This window comes from Balaenoptera ricei, chromosome 3 (assembly GCF_028023285.1).
Source record: "Balaenoptera ricei isolate mBalRic1 chromosome 3, mBalRic1.hap2, whole genome shotgun sequence".
Lineage (NCBI taxonomy): Eukaryota > Metazoa > Chordata > Mammalia > Artiodactyla > Balaenopteridae > Balaenoptera > Balaenoptera ricei.
In genome coordinates, this window is record NC_082641.1 from 131,671,243 (window position 1) to 131,694,054 (window position 22,812).

Sequence of the window (22,812 nt, forward strand, 5' to 3'; positions counted from 1 at the left end):
GAGCTTTTATTTTTAAATTTCTAAAAATTATTTTTGAATAGGCAATATGTATGTCTAATGTAAAAAACAAAAGGGTCAAAAGAGTGTACAGTAAAAAGCAAGTCTTTTTTTACTCCTTCCCAGTCCTCTACTTCTCCCAAGAGGCAACCCCTGGGACGAGTGTTTTGTATATCCATCCAGAGCTTGTCTCTGTAAATAGAAACATATCTATATCTCCCCATCTTTAGAAACAGCTTACCATATATGCTGTTATGCTCCTTGCTTTTTCCACTTAGCACGCACATATGGAGATTGTTCCATAAAGTACCTTTAAGAGCTACAATGTTCTTTTTAAGGCTGAGTGCTGTCCCGTTGTCTAGATGTGTCATACTGTATTTGGCCAATAAAGGACCATATCTTAGTCATCTTTCCCTGACTAACTCCTTGCACAGCACAAAGCTCAGTAAACATTCAATGTTTGTTACAAATTTTATTTTGTACAACTTGTTCCTGTTTTTCATCGTCTCTCCTTTTAGAGGTACCAATATATTTTTCAATATTCCAGGTATTTGTATAATGTATATATTCTTGGCCATCCAAGTCTGCCTTGTGCACTGATCAAACCTTTGCTACCTCACTTCCAAGGCCTGCCTTAATCTAGCTCCTCTCATATAACATTATTCCTCACTACTTCCTATTTTCCTATGCTCTAAGCATCACTGTCATGTGCAAATATTTCTTGATCGCTATGTACAGAAAAACTTTTTCTATTTTCAGTCATGCCTACCTCCAAGTAATTGCTTATACTAATTCTCCCACCTAGAATTTCCTTCCTGGTCTTGACCACTACTCTGCCTCTCGTTCTTTTTTTAATATATATATAAATTTATTTATTTTATTTTTGGCTGTGTTGGGTCTTCGTTGCTGCACGCGGGCTTTCTCTAGTTGCGGTGAGTGGGGGCTACTCTTCGCTGTGGTGCACAGGCTTCTCATCGCGGTGGCTTCTCTTGTTGCGGAGCATGGGCCCTAGGCGTGCGGGCTTCAGTAGTTGTGGCACGTGGGCTCAGTAGTTGTGGCTCGTAGGCTCTAGAACGCAGGCTCAGTAGTTGTGGCGCACGGACTTAATTGCTCTGTGGCATGTGGGATCTTCCCGGATTAGGGCTCAAACCCATGTACGCTGCATTGGCAGGTGGATTCTTAACCACTGCACCACCAGGGAAATCACTTGTTCTTTTCTTTCTGAACTTTCTTAGCTTATGTGTTTAACACTCCCTAGAGTAGCAGGTAATTTTTTCTGTAATCAGGTCAAATAGGAGCTTTATGTATCTTCATGGCTCTAATAACTCTCACACATAGTGGGTTCTCAGTAGAGCTTGCACAAACGAGAATATCTCTCTGGTCCTCTGGGTTTTCTTTCCATTCTAATTTTGAGGACTTGCTTAGCTTTCCTGTTATTTCAAGGTTGTGTAAGATGGCCCCTCCCTTAGCTGATCTCCTTTAAAGGGAGGAGAGGCCCTGAGATCCTGGAAGAAGGTAGATCTGGGTTCAAACTGAGCACTGCCACTGACCAGCTTTGTGACCTCTGCCTCTCTGAGTCTCAGTATCCTCACCTGTAAAATGAGCCAGTTGGATTAGAGGATCCCTGAGGCCCAATGTATTTATAATGGAGTTGAGATTTATCATGGTGTTTACCAATTTTTCTGGAATATATCCCTTATCCCACAAACAAACACATCTGGTTAGAAACTTCAGAGATGTTCTGAAGCCTTTGGGTCCCATTTCTCCTAGAAAATTACAGAATGTTACAGAAGTTCAAAACAAGATTCTCAACACTGGTCACATTAAAAAAAAAAAAAAAATCACAGGGGTCTTTTGAGATCTGGCTGTAACACCAGAGATGGGTTTGTTACATTCACAAACAGGGAGAGGAAGGAGGAGCTAGAGAAGAGATTTTCAGAGGTGACTAGAGAGCCCCAAAGTAAAAGTTTTACTCTTATCTATATTGATGTGCTTTCCTGCTCTCTTTCCATTGGCTTGTATTTCTGTTTGCCTCGCTCTGTACAGACAGAGATCAACTTTCTTCTTTATAAAGTACTGAATATTCAGTTAGCAGCCTTGACGAGTTTCACAGTAACAAAAATCAAAAGAAGTAGTGGCAAGTAACTCTTAATTAGACTCACCTAGTAAAATTACCTAAGTTTTCATCAAATATTTCCATAGGCAACATATTTATCATGCCTGGGGGAAGCTAGCTTTCTTTTCTTATCAAATTTACTGTAATTCAAATAAAAAAAATTAAGATGTTTCTGCCTTTACTCCATTCTCTGACCCTGAGAGTCAAGGTAATCTTTATTTATTTACTTATTTAATTTTTGGCTGTGTTGGGTCTTTGTTGCTGCGCGTGGGCTTTCTCTAGTTGCAGCGAGCGGGGGCTACTCTTTGTTGTGGTGCGCGGGCTTCTCGTTGCGGTGGCTTCTTTTGTTGCAGAGCTCGGGCTCCAGGTGCGCGGGCTTCACTAGTTGTGGCACACGGGCTCAGTAGTTGTGGTGCACAGGCTTAGTTGCTCCACGGCACGTGGGATCTTTCTGGACCAGGGATCGAGCCTGTGTCCCCTGCATTGGTAGGCAGATTCTCAACCACTGGGCCGCCAGGGAAGTCCCTATTTATTTATTTTTTTAATGTAATCTTTAAAAACATAGATCAGGGGACTTCCCTGGCAGTCCAGTGGTTAAGACTCAGCGCTTCCAATGCAGGGGCCACGGATGGGTTCAATCCCTGGTCGGGGAATTAAGATCCCACGTGCCACGTGGCCAAAAAATACCCAAAAAACAAAACAAAAAACAAACATGGATTGGATCAGGTCATTCCTGTAAGTAAAATCCTTCTGGGTTTCCTGATTCACTTTGAACAGAGTGCAGTTTAAAGCCTCCCAGCCTTTAGGCTCACTGGGCCTCTGCTTTCCTGTGGAGCCACTCTGCCTTCGCTCCACCTCTTGGTGGCTGACCTGGCCTTTCACTACCTCTAACACAGAAAACTCATTTCTGATCCTTTTACTGCTCCCAACTGCTCATGCCTCTCCCTCTCTCTCTCTCTCTCGTTTCGTCCTTCTTGTCCTTCTCATCTCTGCCCAAATGCCACCTTCTCCGAGAGGTCTTCTTTAAGTAATTGCCTATATCTTCCCCCAATCCAGTTACTCTCCATGACTTTTACCTCATTAGTTTCCTTCGTGATGGCTATCAAAATTTTCATTATCCTTTTATTTACTTGAATGCTTGCTTACTTGTTTTATTGTCAGTCCCTGCCACCAAATGTTAAGCTCCACCAGGCCAGGAACCATGTCAGTTTCATTCACCAGTGCATCCTCCAGTGTCAAAATGCAGCCCTGCCCATAGCAAATGGACCATAAACACAACTGATTGGATGAACACCCAATCCCATACTGGACTGGAAATCAGAAGACTCAAATCCTGGTCCTATCTTTGGGAGCTGGGTAACCTAAAATTATTTAATTATTGTGAAATTAGGGGAATGTATTAGTTAGGACACCTTGATGGACCCTCTCAGCTGTGGAAATAAGTCTTATGATTACTACAGGTAGATTTTGAAATGTTGTTAGTTTAGTAGGCTCGAAGGGAGAAGGAAAATCAAATGAGATACAAATAAAATGATACCTATTTCTGGATTTTAAAAAATGAACTCCGGGGCTTCCCTGGTGGCGCAGTGGTTGAGAGTCCGCCTGCCAATGCAGGGGACACGGGTTCGAGCCCTGGTCTGGGAAGATCCCACATGCCACGGAGCAACTAGGCCTGTGAGCCACAATTACTGAGCCTGCGCGTCTGGAGCCTGTGCTCCGCAACAAGAGAGGCCGCGTTAATGAGAGGCCCGCGCACCGTGATGAAGAGTGGCCCCCACTTGCCGCAACTGGAGAAAGCCCTCGCACAGAAACGAAGACCCAACACAGCCATAAATAAATAAATAAATAAATTAAAAATTAAAAAAAAAAAAATGAACTCTGATCTCTGATCTAATCAGAGATCAGAAGGTTTTTCAGGTTGTAATCAAAAGATCAAAATAATACTCAAATGCTTAGTCATGAAACATGACCTTTGCTTTACATTTAGGGGAAGTTTGATGCTCTGCTGATAATTGTCAAGAGTCAAAAGGTTTTTCTATTATGTAGGAAAAGCAGGGACAACACACTTCAAAAGCAGGAAATTTATCCAACTATACCAAGGAAACCAGCCAGCTGGATGCATCTTCAGTTGAATGTAAAGATATATCTATATATTATATGATAAAAAAACAACATTATACAAAGTGACAGACCTTGTCTAAGCTTGGGGCAGTGGGTACTGTAATGGAATGGAATTAATCAGCTGACAGGCATCTAGGTGTGTCAGCACTCTATAAAGGTTTTTGAGATTTGGGCTCATATAGAAGTACTATATGCCTGGAGGCATTTACCTTTTTCTCCATTTTCAAAATATTTCAAACCCAAATATGTATTTTAGATTTTATCTTCCTATACATATTCCAGTTTAAGAAATTCATCTTGTTAGGTTTATTTAGAATTGGTAATAACGGAAAGGCTTGGCTGGCTAAGGAAATCACCCTGTCTGGTTCTTAAGGAGACCCATTTTACAACCAATGTTCCTCGGTTTTTTAAAACCTATACTCTCCCAGCTGAGAAGATGTTTAAGCCTTACTTTCTATAGTTTGTAGTTCAGAAGCAATAGGGTTTTTTTCAAATGTGATATTATATTAATGAATATATTCTACTCCAACTACCCTCTTATTTGTTTGGGGCCTCCCTCCCATCCGGAATCAGTGATTTACACAATTGTTCTAATTTTGCAATAAGAGCAGCATAAAATCCATTGTTTGCAACAAACACTCCAAGGTCTCTGGAAACACAAGCCATCATTGTGTTTGTGTTACCCTTGTATTCAGTAACCTGAGAAATGAACAATCAGTTCTGGGTGAGGGGGCGTTAGGGGGAAGGAGATGGGGTACGTTTCCTGCTTGATTGTTTCAGTGCACACCAGGCCCAGTGCTGCAGGAAAAAACAGGCTGCTCTTCATGTGACTAGCTGCTGATAGGCCTAAGCTCTCCTGAATGTAATTACAGAGTGGATTACAGGATATTAGAAACTCACAGGATAGGGGGAAGGGAGTGGTTTACCTGCTTTCTCCATCACTGTATTGCTGAACAGAATGACAAAAGTGCTAAGTCTGCAGCAGAGCTAACAAACACTGAATATCTCGGGGATAACAAACTGAGACAGGCCAGAAACAATTATTTATTGAATACACTTATATATCTTCTACAGTGTGGGGTGGTTTTTCCATTTATTAACGCAAACATCCGCTGAGATAGTTATTCATATCCGTATGTTACAGATAAGGAGACAGACACTCATGTGAAGGGGAGAAGGGGAGGAGTGTTCAGAAAGTGCATTTGATGGGGGGGGGGGGGGGCGCGGGTTCACGTCCCTGGAGACTAGCTTTTGGGAATCCAGGTTGGAATTGCCGCTGAAGACTTGCCCTGCCTCCAGTCTCGGAAACGGAGGTAGGGTTTTGGAGAGCCTCTTTAGGGGGAAATGGTTAAAAGTAGGAAGGTGCAGGGACTTGGGGGTGAATTTGCTATCCACTCAACAGCCCCCTTCGAGGGAAGGCATCAAGGAGTATGACCACAGCCATGCTCTGGGGAGTCCGCCCCTTCTCGTAGGGACAGGGTGGAGGTCTTGCGCGACGGACTAGGAGGGCGGCCCGGAACTGACAGTCGTGTGCGGGAAGTCAGTGCTTTGTTTTCTCTCCCACCACTGGAGGACAAACGCTGCTAAGGACAGGCGTTGGCAAAGAGCTCTCTTTCCAAACAGGAGTCACAGAGAATCGTAGGGCGGGTGGGAGCTTTGAAGGAACCTCCTAAGCTAGGCCTGGACCCCACTGGTCTCGCAAGGAAGATCTGACGAGCTCGCTTAGCGCCCGCGAGGTCTCGGACCTTCTCGCGAAGCAGGAGGGCGCCAGCGCTCGCCCTGCGTCTCCCCAGCCTAGGCTGCATCTTCTTTGTAACTCGAGCGGACCCTAGCGGCCCGGTTGCTATGGTAACGCTGCTCGCTCAGCTCCCCGAGGCTCGGAGGGGGGAGGCGGGCCTTGGCTGACGTCACCCAGACTCGGTTTCGGGGTGCTGCCCCACCCCCAACCCACTGTTTGCCAGAAAGGAAGCCGTATGGTAGAGGTTTTGTAAGTGAAGGTTCCAGGGGGCCGCATTAGTACAGAAGGAAGCGGTCAGGATCTCCCCCAGCGAACCTCCTCCCAAGTCAGCTCCCGTCGATATTAATGGCCCTTCGAAGAAGGTAGACTAGGAGGTTGTAATTTGGAGGATTTGGTCAGACGGGCCACGCCCTTTCCTCGGCCTTTGGTCTAGCTAGGCCACGCCCACCACGGGGGGCTAGTTCTAGACCACGCCGCCTCTGAGCGCACAGAAGTAGAACCGAAATGGAGGAGCGGTGATCCTGGTGAATTGAACCAGCGAAACTAACTCAGCGAAGGCCGTAGGGGGCCGTATTTCACTTGCGTCGTCTGAGGTCGCCCCGCCCCGCCGTTTTCGCGGCGCCCTCTTGGTTTTGTGCCTGCGCGCCGCTCCCGCGAGCTCACAGGTTGGGCGAACACGCACGGAGTCGCCAGGGCGCGCAGAAGGGGCGGGGCAGGCAGCGTCAGGCGCGCGCCCGCCTGGAGTGACGCGAAGGGAGCAGGCGAGTCGGGAGGATCGGGTGGGTAGAGCGGTGCGGCCAGGTTGTTTGGAGGGCTGTGCGTAAGGTCGCTCTGGGCATGAGGGCGTTCATCTCACTGGGCCGCTCGGTTCTAGGAGCCGATCCGGGGCAGCGGGCGGAGAACACTGGGTCACGCCGCTCCCGGGTAGTCTGTTCGCCAGCCCGTCTGCCCGCGCTTCGCGGGCCCTGCCGGTCAGGGTAAGCGGGCTCCCGCTTATCAGAGAGGAGCGTGAGATGAGAGAGTGTGGGAGGCCATCGGGGGCCTGCGGGAGGAAGGGGAGTGGGAGCGTGCGAGAGGGACAGGGTGTGTGAAAAGAGAAAGAGGTCCATCGGATAGTAGTCATAATAACCACCACTACCACACGATATTAATGTCCTAGTGATATGTGCCAGCACCTTATATGCTTCATTCTGTTACCCCCTACAGCAGTCCTCCGAGGTGTGCACCACCAGTAGACGACCCATTTTACAAGAAGGGAAAACTGAGGCATGAGAGAGGTTAAGTAACTTACGCAAAGCCACATAGCTCGTCCGTGCCCTGGCTTCGAATTTAGGTCTCTCTGGCCCTAAGACATGCAATTTAAAAATCTTCGTTTTACAAAAAAAAAAAAAAGAGAAGAAAGGGAGTTAGGAGGAGGAGAGGGATGAGGGTGGTTTGAAGAGGGAGAATGATCCTGAACAGGAAGAGAAGGATGACGAGAGACGGTGTGAGTCAGAGGACCTGACTTTGGAACCTTGCGGGCTTCCCCCTTGTTGGTTCTTGCGTCCCCGCAACTTTTCCTTGCTATTCGGTGGCTTTATGAACCCGAGCTCTTGGCTCTGGAGGAGCCAGCTCACAGGCCTGGGCCACGTGGGTGGTTTGAAGAACTGGTTGAACTGCGGTTCGGTCGAGGGTGGTATCTTGGGATACTGTGTTTGGCGGGGACGAAAGACTGCGACCCCCGCGGCCGTGGATGGAAAGAACCCTCTTCCAAGCGGCTGCCATTTCTTCTGAAGTGCTGCTACTTCCTTTTCCATCTTACCCATGCGCGGCAAAGCCTTTGTCCGGTCGTCTAGAATGGGGAAGTGATGTTTATTGTTTCCTTGCACTCTTAGCCTTAAACAAAACAAAATCAGAAAAACCAAAACATGCTTTTCTCCAGCAAGGTCTGGCACTCTGGATTGCTTGCAGAGAAAGCTTTCGGTTGCCTTTATCATTTACTTGCTCTTGAGAGCTTTCCTGGGTTAGCAAGGAGTTTTGTTTTGGAGAAGTTTACACTGTATATCATTGGGGGGCGAACTGCACAGTTTGTTCTACAGATGAACGCAGGGCAGAGACCTCAGTAACTCCTGGGTGACCTTCTTACACAGTCTAGTACTGGGAAACAGCAGGTATCAGGGCTTGTATTTTGCTTTCATGTAGAGTAGCTCATGTGGCAGTCAAGTTTTAAAGTCAGCCTGCAAGGCAAGCAATGCATGCAACCAAAATTATCCTTAATAATTCCTTAGGAAGGTGCGGGGTTGGAGGTGGCCATAGTGTTTCTCAGTAAATCCAGCACAGTCGTTTTTCCTTCAGTTTTGAAACTTGTTGCTATTTCTTTGGTTGTAACCCAGGTAGAGTAGTTAGGTTTACCTTTAGGGGCCGTGTTGCACAAATAAACATAAGTGAATGGCATAGAGTCATTCTGCACTGTGCAGTGCTGGCTCTGAGAGGCTTAGAAGGGGGAAGACTAATAACTAAGGGGAATGGTATGTTTGTGATCCTCATTTTAGGCTCATACTGGAGCATGTGCTCACTGAGTGGAAAGTGGCAGGCAGAATTGCTAGTATTATTTTATTATTATTATTATTTCTTTTTTGGCTAGCATATCCAGTAACTTATGCTAAGTTAAATGTGTGCAATGTGATTCCTTTTCAGTGTTTGTGTGGCACTACATTTGGGGCTTGCAAGTTTTCCTAGGTAAGGGTTTGATGGAAGAATGTCTTAAATGTTTTGCCACTGGTCTGGTTTTGACTTCCTTGTTTGTCAGATATGTATAACAATGGTTAGCTTTTAAAAATAATCCAAAAAATTTTTAAAATTTAAGTATAGTTGATGTACAGAGTTATATAAGTTACAGATGTACAACATAGTGATTCACAATTTTTAAACGTTATACTCCATTTACAGTTACTATAAAATATTGGCTATATTCCCTGTGTTGCACAATATATCCTTGTAGCTTATTTTTTACATAATAGTTTGTACCTCTTAATCCCCAACCCCTATATTGTAAAAAGAATTTTCTTGGAAATGGAAGCTATGGACACTACCTTTTAAAATTAATGTCTCTGCATTTCAGTTTTCTTATCTGTAAAATGTAGAGAAAGATAGTACTGTACAAAATTATTGTGAGTTTTCTTCACTGTTATTTTGAAGCAAACCCCACGTTTCATATCGTATCACTTATAACTATTTTTCATTATCTCTAAAAGGTAAGAACTCTTTTTTAAAAAAAACCATAACCACAGTATAACACCAGAAAGAAAAAAAAAGCAAAATAAACAAAACCCTGAAACAAAAAACCCAAATCAGGCATTGTTCAGACTTCTACTTGTCTCAAAAATGTTATAGTTTTTTTTTTTGTTTTTTTTTTTCCTATCACTTGTTTAAAGCAGGGTTTAATTTAGGTCTGTATGTTTTGATTGACTGATAGGTCCCCTGAGAGTCTTTTACTTTTATTTCTTGTAATTTATTTGTTGAAGAAGCTGGGTTCTCTAGTTTCCTATAGAAGTTTCTGGATTTTGCTGATTGCATTTCTCTGGTGTCACTTAATATGTTTCTCTGTCTGTATTTTCTGTACATTGGTAGTTAAATCTAGAGGCTTGGTCAGATGCAAGTTAGATTTTTTTTTGGTCAAGACTATTTCGTAGTGGTGATGTGTTGTTTTGAGGCACATAATACCTGGTGGTCTCTTTTTGTGATGATTACAGCCCTAGTGATTATTTTAACAACTTTATTGAGATATAGTGTACATACTATAAAACTCACCCATTTTCATATAAAACTCAGTGATTTTTAGTAAATTTACTGAGCTGTGCAATAATCATTTTAATGGAGTTTGGGAACATTTCTGTCATCTCAGTAAGATACCTCATTCCCATTTATATAACTCTCAGTCCCATCCCACCACGTAGTCTTTTCTGCCTTTATAGAGTTGCCTTTTCTGGAAATTCCATATAAATGCCATTATGATTATTGCCCAGATCTCTAAATTCATTAGGGGTTACAAAACGGTGATAGTCTGTCATTCCCTATTTATTTTTATTTATACCACTTTTATAAAGAGAAACTTTCCTTCAACTATTTGGTTACTTGGGGTTACAGTTTATATAGGAAAGACAAGATACCTATTTTTAAAAATAAGTCCATTCATTAGCATTCTCCAATGGTGGCCAATGAAATTTATTTTCTTAGTTCATTATGAACTCCTGGATTTAAATCTCTATCTGAAAAGTCGTGATGCATCGTAGTAATTATCCATAATGATGTTCATATCATATTTTATTTGACGAGAGGGAGCCTCTTCATATTGTTTCCTGAGTTCTTTTGATAAAACCTTAAGAGCTTCTTAGCTGGGGAGCCTTGTTCTAAGGGTTTAATGTAAATATCTAACTGCCCTCTTTTTAAGTCTGCTCTTTGCTGCTTGGAGGCCAAAGACATTTTTTGCTTGAGTCCCTTTAGTTGCTTTTGCTTTTATGGAAATGTTTCAATCAGTGATACCCACTTCCCCTAAAGTAGTTTATGGTTGTGTTTAACGTGACACCAAAAAGGGAGTGCTTTGTTTCAGTTAGGGAAATAAGGAAGCGAAGTGGTACTGATTTAACATTAATGGGCATAGAAATGGTTTTATGCCCTTTTGCAGGGGAAAACCTTAAGCATGGTTTAGAATCTAAAGTTCTGAGCCCCAACATTTTCTTTTTTGTCTTTTTGGCCTTGCTGCCTGGCTTGTGGGATCTTAGTTCCTCGACCAGGGATTGAACCTGTGGCCCCTCGCAGTGAGAGCGCTGAGTTCTAACCACTGGGCCGCCAGGGAATTCCCCCAACATTTTCTTGATTATGGTCAGAGAGTGGAATTTACTCCACGCTCAGTCTGAACTTCTGCCGTTTTCTGATGTTCTTGATTTCTTCATCTGCATGCCTTTAATTCATGCCCATTGTGCATAGAACAAAAATGAGAAGAAATGGATTCTGCCTTTAAGAAGTATTCACCCGTATTTGTTAGGAAGCTACCACAGTCTACTTAAGTTTCAGAGTAATTACAGTAAGTCTACTATAATTTCAGAGAAGCATCTGTCAAAGTGTAGAGTAACTTGAATAAATGGAATCTTCAAGGGTTGGTGACAAACCAATAGATTGTTTTCTCAGAAGTGTCTCAGAGAAATGATGACACTTGAGAATGCCAATTTTGTTTTGATCCAGATTCTTATTGTTGTATCTGCCTATCTTGAAAGTAGAAAGCAAAGGTTCGTTTTACTCTTTCTAGGAATTGTCCCTTAAATATATGCGCTGGAGCCCACTCTTACATTGTGTTGAGGATCTGTGCGTGGGCTTGCGTTTTAAGTAAATCCCCTTATGATGATAAGCTCCTTTTCGTCTTTTTATAACTAAGCATATCATTGCTATAGTAACAGCATTACTCTGAGGCTGAACCATGTTGAGTTTTATCGTGTAGAATACTGTTGCCTCCCCAGTTTCCTCCCAGAATATACACTATAAATCATTCTGCTTCTGGTTGAATTATTTATACCTGCTGTCTTCTCTATTTTTATTGTTGAATTGATACTTTGTTTCTTTATAATATTGTATGTTGAAAAGTAGACATTAATAAATTCTGATTTTCATTGTGGTTGTTCAACTTGGGATTGGTTTTTACAACTTAAATCTCTCACTTCATGATCTATTTGCCTCTAGTTGTATTTGACTTTTGGATTGTCGGGAAAAAGAATTTCCTTTTTTGGGGGAGTGGAGGGGCAAGTCCCACATCCATATTCATCATACGGTGTTAGGACTTCAGTGTGAGAGTTCAGGTCCACATTCTTTCAGGCTTTTGGAGATCCCAGTACATTTCAACTGGCTAAACTGATTCCTTTAGAAATGTTTCCATGATTTGGTCCCTGTGCAAAGTGATGTGAAAGTCATGGTAAGGGCATATTTGTGTTAACAGGGGACTATTTAAGTCTTTAGGTAGTCTGGAGAGGGCTCAAAAACTGGTTTAGGGCAATGGTTTCATTTCTGTGCTAACGGGCAGCTTGGGCAAAAGTTTCTTCATGTTTCTTAAGTAAGTTTATTTTCTTCAGGTTAAAGAACTGAGGGAGGGAGAGTGAGTGTGTGTGTGTGTGTTTGTGGGTGTGTCTGTTTTGACAAAGGCAGGTTCCCTCATCATATAAAATGGAGAATAAATATAATAGTCCTAATGTTTTAGCTTAAGCTGATGAAGTGATGGTAAAATACTGTTTTGATGTCTTTGTTAATGTCTTAATGCCAGTATGTAAATTAATGTGATTTCAAAATATGTTTTTGAATGTAGATCAGATCAACCATTGACTTGCCCTCTAACACAGTCAGCTGAAAGCGACTTCACGTTTCTTCAGGATGCCTGCGGCACTTGTGGAGAACAGCCAGGTCATCTGTGAAGTCTGGGCCAGCAATCTAGAAGAAGAGATGAGGAAGATCCGAGAAATCGTGCTCAGTTACAGTTATATTGCCATGGTAAAGAGCTCTGCTCTGTTTGACTCACCTTCTGGTATGGACTTAGGGAATATTCAGTGTGAGATTTTTGAAAGAAATGATTACACTAAAGCCGTGGTAAATTAAACATGATGGAAGGTTATGTTGCTTTTATGAAACATCAAGGTAGCCTGTGTGTCTGAAAAGGATGTAACCTCTAGTATCTAGTGTTTATGATGTTACTTTTGTTTGCAAGTCTTTAAATAGAAGTTGTCTCAGTCCATAGGGCACATCTATTCCACAGGTATGGTGAATTTGACTGGCAGTGTTAAAGCAGTTTTTAAAAAGTAGTTGCCAACATTTAAAAATCAAGAGACCTTACTTAAATTCCAGATTTCTGGTATCTCTGGAAGAAATGGACAGATCTGGCATTATAGGGTCTACATTCCTGCCTGACACTGAGTGGCTGGAGGGAGGCACGTATCATAGTGATATCAAGAGCCTCTTTTAGGGGAGGCATGTACCCTTTAGTTTGCTCCAGTCCCCATTACTCATAACCATTTTAACACCCTGCACACTTTACTCTGTTACGTTAGCTGCCTGGAGTTTGCAACTCCTGCTGTGGAGGGTGTAGAATTATGTCTTCAGCCTGGTATTCAGAACTCTCTCTGATCTTGTTCCAGGCTTTTTACTTTAAGCCAAATGTGGCTATTTATTACTTTTGTTGAATGGCTGTTCCACTTTCCTATATTTGCATTTTTATTTATATAGTGTTTCGTTCTCAACCTAGACCATTCCTAATTAACTGTATATGAACCTAGAATGTTCTTTTTTTTTTGGCGGGGTGGCGGGCGTGCTGTGTGGCTTGTGGGATCTTAGTTCCCCAACCAGGGATCGAACCACTGGACCGCCAGAGAATTCCCGAACCTAGAATGTTCTTAATAGACCTAGAGTTAGTCAACTACTTCTATTCACATCCTGCTTAGGATCTCCAAGTTGTTGTGTAAAGCTTTGTGTTTCTAGTGCTCCTTCTGTATAGATCAATGAAATCAGTATTTTAAGGTGAATTTTTGTGCCTGAGCTTGGGGCTTGTCACATAACTTTTATAAATTGAGGTAAAACTTTTATTTATGAATGGTCAAGTCAGCATAAGTTTTGTGAAACCTTACGATGAGAGACTTTTTCCTTTTCTAGGACACAGAATTTCCAGGTGTTGTGGTGCGACCCATTGGTGAATTTCGTAGTTCCATAGATTACCAGTATCAGCTTTTACGGTGCAATGTTGACCTTTTAAAAATTATCCAGCTGGGCCTTACATTCACGAATGAGAAGGGAGAATATCCTTCTGGAATCAACACTTGGCAGTTCAACTTCAAGTTCAACCTCACGTAAGTGTCTGAGACACTTCTCAAAGTTATTCTTAGATGTGCTACATTTGTGCAGACTGATTTCTAACTGATTTTATTAATTTTAAGTTTTGTTTCCACCAAACCCAAGTAGGGGTTGGAGAGAGTAGTCAAGCAGAAGATGGAGTAAGGAATCTCAAAAAGTAAAGTCCTTCTTAAAGAACTCTTACAAGTCGACAATAAAAAGACAGCCTAATTAAAAATGGGCAGAAGGACTTCCCTGGTGGCACAATGGGTAAGAATCTGCCTGCCAATGCAGGGGACATGGGCTTGAGCCCTGGTCTGGGAAGATTCCCCGTGCCATGGAGCAACTAAGCCCGTGCGCCACAACTACTGAGCCTGTGCTCTAGAGCCTGCGAGCCACAGCTACTGAGCCTGCGAGCCACAGCTACTGAAGCTCGCCTGCCTAGAGCCTGTGCTTCGCAACGAGAAGCCACTGCAATGAGAAGCCCGCACACTGCTACGAAGAGTAGCCCCCGCTCACCACAACCAGAGAAAAGCCCGTGCGCAGCAACGAAGACCCAACACAGCCATAAATTAATAAATTAATAAATTAATAAATTAATAAATTTAAAAAAATGGGCACAAGATCTGCATAGACATTTCTCCAAAGAAGATTTAGAAATGGCTAATAAGCTTATGAAAAGATGGTCACTACCATTAGTCATTAGGGAAATGCAAACCAAAACCATGAGATACTACTTCATACCCACTAGGTGGCTGTGATCAAAAAGACATAATAACAAATGTCGGTGAGGGTGTGGAGAAATTAGAACTCTCATGTATTGCTATTGGGAATATAAAATAATGCAGCCTCTTTGGAAAACAGGCAGTTTCTCAAAAGGTTAAAAATAGAGTTACCATATGACCCAGCAATTCCACCCAAGAGAAATGAAGACATACATCCATGTCAGACTTGTATGTGAGTGTTCATAGCAGCATTATTCATAAAGGCCCCAAATTGGAAACAGTCCAAATGTCTGTGATCTGAGGAATGGCTATATGTGGTATATCCGTGCCATGGAATGTTACTGCACAGTACAGAGAGATAAAGTACTGACATATGCTATACATGGATGAGTTTTGAAAACATTATGTTAAGGGAAAGAAGCCAGACACAAAAGATCACATTCTTAACCATTGCGCCACCAGGGAAGTCCTGCTTTTCATTAAATAATGAGAAAATGTGGATCTTTCATTATTAAGACACTTATTTTGTGGGGGAAAAATCCCGTTTTTCTTTCTGTCACAGGTAAGATTACTTTGTGTGTTTGCTAGAATACTGGAAGGAATGAATTGATTTATTCTTAAATTATGAAAGTATTTCAAGAATACTTACTCTAGGAACTTCCCTGGTGGCGCAGAGGTTAAGAATCCACCTGCCAACGCAGGGGACGTGGGTTTGAGCCCTGGTCCGGGAAGATCCCACGTGCCGTGGAGCAACTAAGCCCGTGCGTCACAACTACTGAGCTTGTGCTCTAGAGCCCGCGAGCCACAACTACGGAGCCCGCGTGCTGCAACTACTGAAGCCCCCGCGCCTAGAACCTGTGCTCCACAATGAGAAGCCACCGCAATAAGAAGCCCACGCACTGCAACGAAGAGTATCCCCCGCTCGCCACAACTAGAGAAAGCCTGCGTGCAGCAATGGAGACCCAACACGGCCAAAAATAAATAAATAAAATATAAAAAAAAAAAATTAAAAAAAAAAAGAATACTTATTCTATAATTTATAAGGTGATGGTAATATTGTTGCCCACTACTTCTGTTACCTTACCACCAGCTAAGAAGTAAACACCTTCTCTTTTCAGAGAGGACATGTACTCCCAGGATTCCATAGATCTCCTTGCTAACTCAGGACTGCAGTTTCAGAAGCATGAAGAGGAAGGGATTGACACATTGCACTTTGCAGAGCTGCTTATGACATCAGGAGTGGTTCTCTGTGACAATGTCAAATGGCTTTCATTTCACAGGTCAGTCTAAGAGAGTGTTTTTCTCTTCCTTTGGAAGCAAGGAATTGAATTCTTATGTTGTTTTTGCAGTCCTCTTGGCACTCTTTTGTTGCTCACTAGCAGTTACAGAGTTGAAATGGTAACATTTCAGTTTTTCAGAAAACACTTTGGAGCGCATACTGGTTTATTTCACACAGTACTAGGCTGTATCATGTGGCTGCAGTGGGCATATGTCAGGTGGAAAGGTGGAGGGTGGGAAGGATGGAAGCACTTGGTCATCTTTTTCTTGTCATTTAAAAGGCTGGCCTGGAGTTTCCTGGGTACTCAAAGGCCAAATTCCCCTTAGGAGAGGTTATTTTACCTTTCAGTACCTTTTCTTTTTTTTTTTGGTCCCCCCGCATGGCTTGTGGGATCTCAGTCCCCGACCAGGGATTCAGCCTGGGCCACAGCAGTGAAAGTGCCAAATCCTAACCACTAGCCCACCAGGGGACTCCATACCTTTCAGTACGTTTGAATTTTTGATGAATAAAACCCACGTTTATAAACCCTTGGGTTCTCTAATGTATCTCTCATATTAATCTGTTATGTGGTTATTTAATGGAAAGTTCAGAGTACAGGATAAACTACTTTGGAAAACTGAAAGTTCCTAACGTGAGGTAGCATCATAAGCTCTGAGCAATGAAGCAGTTGAATGCTGGGGCCTGTTAACTCCTGCTCTTTCACCTTACTGCCTCATTCTCTCCTCGCAGTGGCTATGACTTTGGCTACATGGTAAAGTTACTTACGGATTCTCGTTTGCCAGAAGAGGAACATGAATTCTTTCACATTCTGAACCTTTTCTTCCCATCCATTTATGATGTGAAATACCTGATGAAAAGTTGCAAAAATCTTAAGGTACACAATATTTTTCTTAATAGTAGTAACGACAACAAGAAGACAAAAATGCAGACTTGTCATTTTGCTTTATTGCAGTTTGTTCAGCATGTGTCCTTGAGTACCTGCTAGGTGCCAGCATGGTGCTAGACAGGGTATATATAGAGTTGACTGGCACAGGGATTTGTGTGGTAACTGTCTTTAACCTGGGCATGAAGGGAGCCTTCTGCTACTCTCACCCTAAGGCAGGCATTCTTCACTTAGGGCCCACGAACCTAGTGAAACAGTTGGAGACATGAGGTATATGTATGATTCGTTAGGAATGGGGTCTGCAGTGTACCAGACTCTCAGAGGGGTTCTTAGCTCTAGACAATTTAAGAACTCCCTCCTCTAATAAATTGTTGATAAAAGAGGTTGGCCATCTAGAATTGGATTGGCATTTACTATTTCCCCAACCTTGTTTTACAGCAGTGAGGACTTTCAGGGGCGGAGGTCTGACAGAATTAACAATACAGAAAAGAACGAACGGAGTGAAAAGTGGAATATAACACAGTGTATCATTTGGAGGGCTAAAAAGGGGATAGTGCTGGGGAAGACCTGTTAAGTAAATGGCCTGTTCCTACTTCCTGTCACCACAAGAAGTAAACTCAAGAATAGACATAGTTGACTCCAGTAGAGAAGTTGGGTCTGTAATATTATATTTGTTTCCTTACATCTCCAGGGAGGTCTTCAGGAAGTTGCTGATCAGTTGGATTTGCAGAGAATTGGAAGGCAGCACCAGGCAGGCTCTGACTCACTGCTAACGGGAATGGCATTCTTCAGGATGAAAGAGGTAAGGCAAAGGTTTTTTGGGCTGAGGTTTGTTGAAAATTTATAGTTTCTCTTGGAAGTTGGTGATCACTTTGAAAGCAGTGTTTTTTTTTTTTTTTTTTTGGTTTGTTTGTTATGCATATGTTCAGTATATTAGATGTGATTTGGGAGGCAAAGAAGCATTTTGAAATGGAGGTCACTCAGAAGTGTACTTGGTGTTCCTAGCACCTCTTATCCTTGCAATTATTTGCTTTTCTTCTGATTTCTATAATATGAACACATTTGTGAAACCACCCACTTATTTTATGCTAAGTTCTATTAATTATCAAATGTCCCACAGCTAACATCATATTCAGTGGTGAAAAGCTGAAAGCTTTTCCTCTAAGATCAGGAACAAGACAAGGATGCCCACTCTCTCCACTTTTATTCAACATGTTATTGGAAGTCCTAGCTGGAGCAGTTAGGCAAGAAAAAGAAATACAAGGCATCCAAATCAGAAAGGAGGAAAACTGTCACTGTTTGCAGATGACATATATAGAAAACCCCAAAGACTCCACCAAAAAACTGTTAGAGCTAATAAACGAATCCAGTAAAATTGCAGGATAAAAAATTAATATAAAAAAATCTGTTGTTTCTATACACTAATAGTGAACTATCAGAAAGAGAAATTACGAACACCATCCCATTTACAATTGCATCAAAAAGAATAAAATAACCTTGGAATAAATTTTACCAAGGAGGTGAAAGACCAGTATACTGAAAACTCTAAGACACTGATGAAAGAAATTGAAGAAGACACAAATAAATGGAAGGATATTCCGGGCTCATGGATTGGAAGAATTAATATTGTTAAAATGTCCATACCACCCAAAGTAGTCTACAGATTGAATGTAATCCTGATCAAAATTCCAGTGGCATTTTCCACAGAAATAGAGCAAATAATCCTAAAATTTGTATGGAACCACAAAAGACTCCAAGTAGCCGAAGCAATCTTGAGGAAGAAGAACAAAGCTGGCAGCATCATGCTCCCAGTTCTGCCCTCTGAGGTACCTCTGGCAATGTCTGGAGACGGTTTCGGCTGTCATAACCTGGGGGAGTAGGGTTGTGTGCTACTAGCCACGGATGCTGCTGAACATCCTACAGTGCTACAATACACTGGACAGCCTTCCTCACCCCCCAGCAGAGAGTCACCTGCCCAGTAGTGCCCAAAAGGGTGAGATACCTTGCTGTGTGTGTGCTTCCTGGCCATTTTCTCACTCGTAACAACCTATTGTTATATTACCCATTTTATGGATACAAAACCGTGGCTTAAGGAGCGTTCAAGTGATTTTTCTAAGATCACACAGTGAGTCAGTCTGAGTCTAGAGCTCAAGCTCTTAACCATTGCACTGCCTGTTAAAGAGAAGGGAGGAGATAGAGGCAGTTGTATTAATAAACAGCAACAGCAGCACAGGGATCCTGGCAGTAAAAACTCATGGAAAGTGGAAGTCTATTCAGAAAGGGGAGCCTATGTAGAGAGAAAGGAGCATGAAAAGACTGTGTAGGAAAGGTCTGGAGCCTTTCTTTATGAAGTTAGTTTCTAGTTGGCTAGGTGTTCAAGGCTTTAAGAGAGCTGGGAGGTGCTGATGTAGTAGTGTTGCGGCTTGGCCTGATTCTTGGCATGACTCTTGGCATGGTTCTCACCAGGGGCTCTCTGTCCTATTCTGCAGTTGTTTTTTGAGGACAGTATTGACGATGCCAAGTACTGTGGGCGGCTCTATGGCCTGGGCACGGGAGTGGCCCAGAAGCAGAACGAGGACGTGGACTCTGCCCAGGAGAAGATGAGCATCCTGGCGATCATCAGCAACATGCAGCAGTGATGGCGGCGAGGCTCTGCGGGTGGGCCTGGCCCCAGAGCGGTGCTTAATGTGCTGACTGTGTACACTTATATTCCTCCCCAAGAGAAGACGCGTCTTTTGAGCAAACTGTACCTACCACCTGCGCTGACAGAAAGACTTTTGTTTTACTGAAGACAAAAGATGTCTTTATTTTAGATCCAGAAGAAGGGAGTTTGCTCTGAATTTGTAAACACGTCTTCCCTATTCCTCATCCCTAAGCCTCTCTTCTCCAGTTGCCTCCTGCCACCAGCATCCATGGCTCATTTGACACCTTCTAAAATCCAGGACAAGTCAGAAACAAACTAGTAAAATGTATATAACTCTTACCTGTGTCATTCTTTTTCTTTTAAATTTGTTGCTAATCTCTGAGGATGAAGACTTCTTGCTGTGATTCTCAGCTGAGCTGAGGGCTTCAAGGGAAAGTGGAACCAAGTGGTGGTCTTGTGAAGTGGGTTATAGATGTTGAGCCTTTCCTTTCCTTCCTTTTCGTTTATTTTGACCCTTCTCGAGAACATTTGCTTTCCTCACACTTTGTTGGTCTTTATGTATTATTCCGTGGAAATGAATTACTCAGTGCTGAAATATGAAGACCCGATAATGAAAACTTTCCTTAAAAACAAAATTCTACTGAATCTGTCTACCCTTTATTCACAAGGAACTCCAGAATGGGTATTAAATTAACCACTTTCTTTAAGTCTGTGTTCCGTTGTGCCACTGAGATTTGCTGTCACGTGTGCGTCATTTGAAATCATTTTAAGTTTTCATTTCATAAAATACCTTGGATTTGATCCCGAAGGAAATTACTAAGAGCAGGTTTTTGGATCATAAGTCTGTTACATTTTTAGTAATGTGATTTCAGATGGTCATCTGTATTCTGCTGCCTCTCTTCTCTGTTTTCCCTGCCTCTCCTTTGCAGCAAACTGAGGAGAAGTTAGGGAGATGGATTGTGGTGAGTACCAGAAATGTGAGTCTTTAAAAAGTTATAGTGGTAACATGTAAACAGGACAGTAAGGAATTTGGTTTATAGGGTTCTCTTGGAGTAATATCCCACAACTGGGGTAGGAAGCTCAGGACTGTGATTTTTTTTTTTTTTTTTAAACTAGTCATTTAAAAAGTACACTGTATTTTTTCTGAATGACTACACTGTGGACAATTTCAAAAAACCAAAAACTCCTTTGGAATAGTAGAAATGAAAACTGGTAGCTCACTGAAGTGGTTGAATAGTCTTACATATTAAAAGCTTATGGAAAACTCAATCTAAAATGATTCAAAAATGTCAAGTATTATAAGCTGGTATTTAAGATGCTTGTAAATATTATTTATGTTTTTAATTTTGTAAAATAAAGATTTCTTTTTAACCACTGGCATGAAGGTTTGGTCTTTCAAAGCTCTGAATTGCTGGCTTTAGAAGACGGTTGTTTGCTATCAGTGACATGGAAGCATCTTGTCTGTTTTCTAACTCTTGCCTCCATTTTCCACAAGTTGGCTTGCATACAAAATGTCTCACTTTGTAGGAAGCTTTTAATGAGCAGCTGTGTAAACGGAATTGTCTCTTTACTTCATATGCCTCGCTGATTATTGGGCCTTACTAGGAAATCAGTTTTAATTCTACTTCCTGGTGCTACTCCATTATATACGGTAGATCCACTTATTAATTAGTGGACTTCTTTTGGATAAATTGAACGTCTGATATCCTAGACTTGGTTCAGGACTTTGTTTCCAATCCTTTCTATTGGCCCAAAAATGTGGGATTGTAAGTCAGGTACAGGAGCAGATCTAGGATTTTGACTGGGATGTTCACATAGTGGAAGAGATATATTTATCGTTAAGATTTGTGGTAAAGCAGCATAGGTCAGTGGTTCTCAACCAAGGTGCTTTCGCATGCTGGTGACTGAGCCCTACACATATATCCTTAACAAATTTGGATTAAAATAGGTGTTTATTTTTGCCACAGTTGACAGCAGGCTTACTGACATGTCAGGAGAAATGTTGAGATGAAGGGTTGAGGAACTCAGTGTTGAGTAGGGGTGTGCTCATTGCATGGGAGAGATAAGAAACAGCTTATTAAAGTGGTGCTAAAGAAGGGGCACAAGTGTAGTAGAACTGTAAAGAACTTTGCCTTGTAGATATGTGAGTGTGTGTAGGGCTGTGTTAGTGGTCATCCTCAGAAAGAGATGGTCCTGAGCAGTAACCAAGAGAATACTAACTATGGGTGTAATTCAGCCCCTCCATATACAGTAGTCTCCCCTTATCTGTGGGGGTTATGTTTCAAGACCCACAGTAGAGGCCTGAAACCCTGGGTAGTACTGAGCCCTATAATGTATGCTCCGTGTTTTTCCTATACTAATGGGCAGGTAGTGTATACAGCATGGGTATGCTGGACAAAGGGATGAGTCATGTGCTGGGTAGGACGGAGTGGGACCGCCGTGAGATTTCATCGTGCTACTCAGAATGGCCACAGTTTAAAACTTATGAGTTGTCTATTTCTGGAATTTCCCATTCAGTATTTTTGGACTGCTGTTGACTGGGGGTAACTGAAACTGTGGAAAGTGAAATCGTGGCTGAGGGGGGTGCTGTTGTACTGCCAGATGTTCTTGAATTCCTGTGTTCTGCTAACGCAGTAAGGTCGACTACCAATCACAAGCCTTAGTTGTCAGCCAGTGCTGGTATCAATGAGCTCAGGTTAGAGTCCTTTAAGTCTAAGCTATTAATGAGCATTCTTTCATTTTCCCAACTTACTCAGTTTAAAGTTTCCATTATGTACCTATTAGATACTAGACACTCTTAAGTGAGTGCTAGGGGTAAAATAGTAAAGGGAAGACATAATCTCTACCCTCCAACAAGAGTGTACATGTTTATGGTCAGGCAAAGCATTTATAAAGGTAGCTTGTGTTTAAGAATGTAACACTTTGGGTGATTAAAAAAGAAGTTTCTCCTCTTTGGGCGAAACCTGCATAAGGCTTTAGAGATTATCAACAATCACTTTGCAGGTGTTAGTTCTGAGTAACTACTGCTGGCTTTTCATGATCTTTCCTCCAGTAGGAAACCACAATTGAGTCCAAAGTCAGATTTCATTGTGTTTAAGTGTAGAGTTGATTGAAACTTGACTCTCATTTGTATTATTTGGATCACTGCAGAAACATGTAGGGATCAAAGTGAATCTCTGGCGAGGTGTAAATGCAGAGCTGAAAGGTGTTGGATGTTTTGAATTTGGCACAGTTTCTTAGAGGTCCTTGAAAGTTCACATGCACAGGGTCTGGTAGTGTCGTTTGTAAACTTTAGTGCTGCCGTATTTCTGAAGGAGCTCTTGAGCCTGTTGCTGCATTTCCTGGGTCACGAAGCCAGAATATTGGGACCCGATGTGAAGCAGGATGAGGCAGCACTCCAGCACATCTGGGAAGGGCCAGGTCTGAAAGATGACACAGGGATAAACAAGGAAGTATTTGCAAAAAAAAAA

The 22,812-nt window shown here is 42.3% G+C and overlaps 2 protein-coding genes across 7 annotated transcripts in view; one reads left to right on the forward strand and one right to left on the reverse strand.

The window, feature by feature from the left end:
- Positions 1 to 19,681, forward strand: part of CNOT8 (CCR4-NOT transcription complex subunit 8) — a 27,323-nt gene extending 7,642 nt beyond the window's left edge. Inside the window, exons 1-7 of one of the 2 annotated variants that reach the window (XM_059917579.1) lie at positions 6,815 to 6,949; positions 12,301 to 12,482; positions 13,635 to 13,828; positions 15,655 to 15,816; positions 16,545 to 16,689; positions 17,390 to 17,500; positions 19,188 to 19,681. In XM_059917579.1, the coding sequence (XP_059773562.1) occupies positions 12,366 to 12,482; positions 13,635 to 13,828; positions 15,655 to 15,816; positions 16,545 to 16,689; positions 17,390 to 17,500; positions 19,188 to 19,337 (879 nt within the window). In that variant the 5' untranslated portion in view covers positions 6,815 to 6,949; positions 12,301 to 12,365 and the 3' untranslated portion in view covers positions 19,338 to 19,681. Of the gene's footprint in view, positions 1 to 6,814; positions 6,950 to 12,300; positions 12,483 to 13,634; positions 13,829 to 15,654; positions 15,817 to 16,544; positions 16,690 to 17,389; positions 17,501 to 19,187 lie in introns of those variants that run through there. The other variant, XM_059917580.1, reaches the window with a different exon arrangement.
- GEMIN5 (gem nuclear organelle associated protein 5) overlaps positions 16,739 to 22,812 on the reverse strand; it is a 46,503-nt gene continuing 40,429 nt past the window's right edge. For all 5 annotated transcript variants that reach the window (XM_059917569.1, XM_059917568.1, XM_059917570.1 and 2 more), the window contains one exon: positions 16,739 to 22,764. In XM_059917569.1, coding sequence (XP_059773552.1) covers positions 22,597 to 22,764 — 168 coding nt within the window. In that variant the 3' untranslated portion in view covers positions 16,739 to 22,596. The remainder of the gene's footprint in view (positions 22,765 to 22,812) is intronic.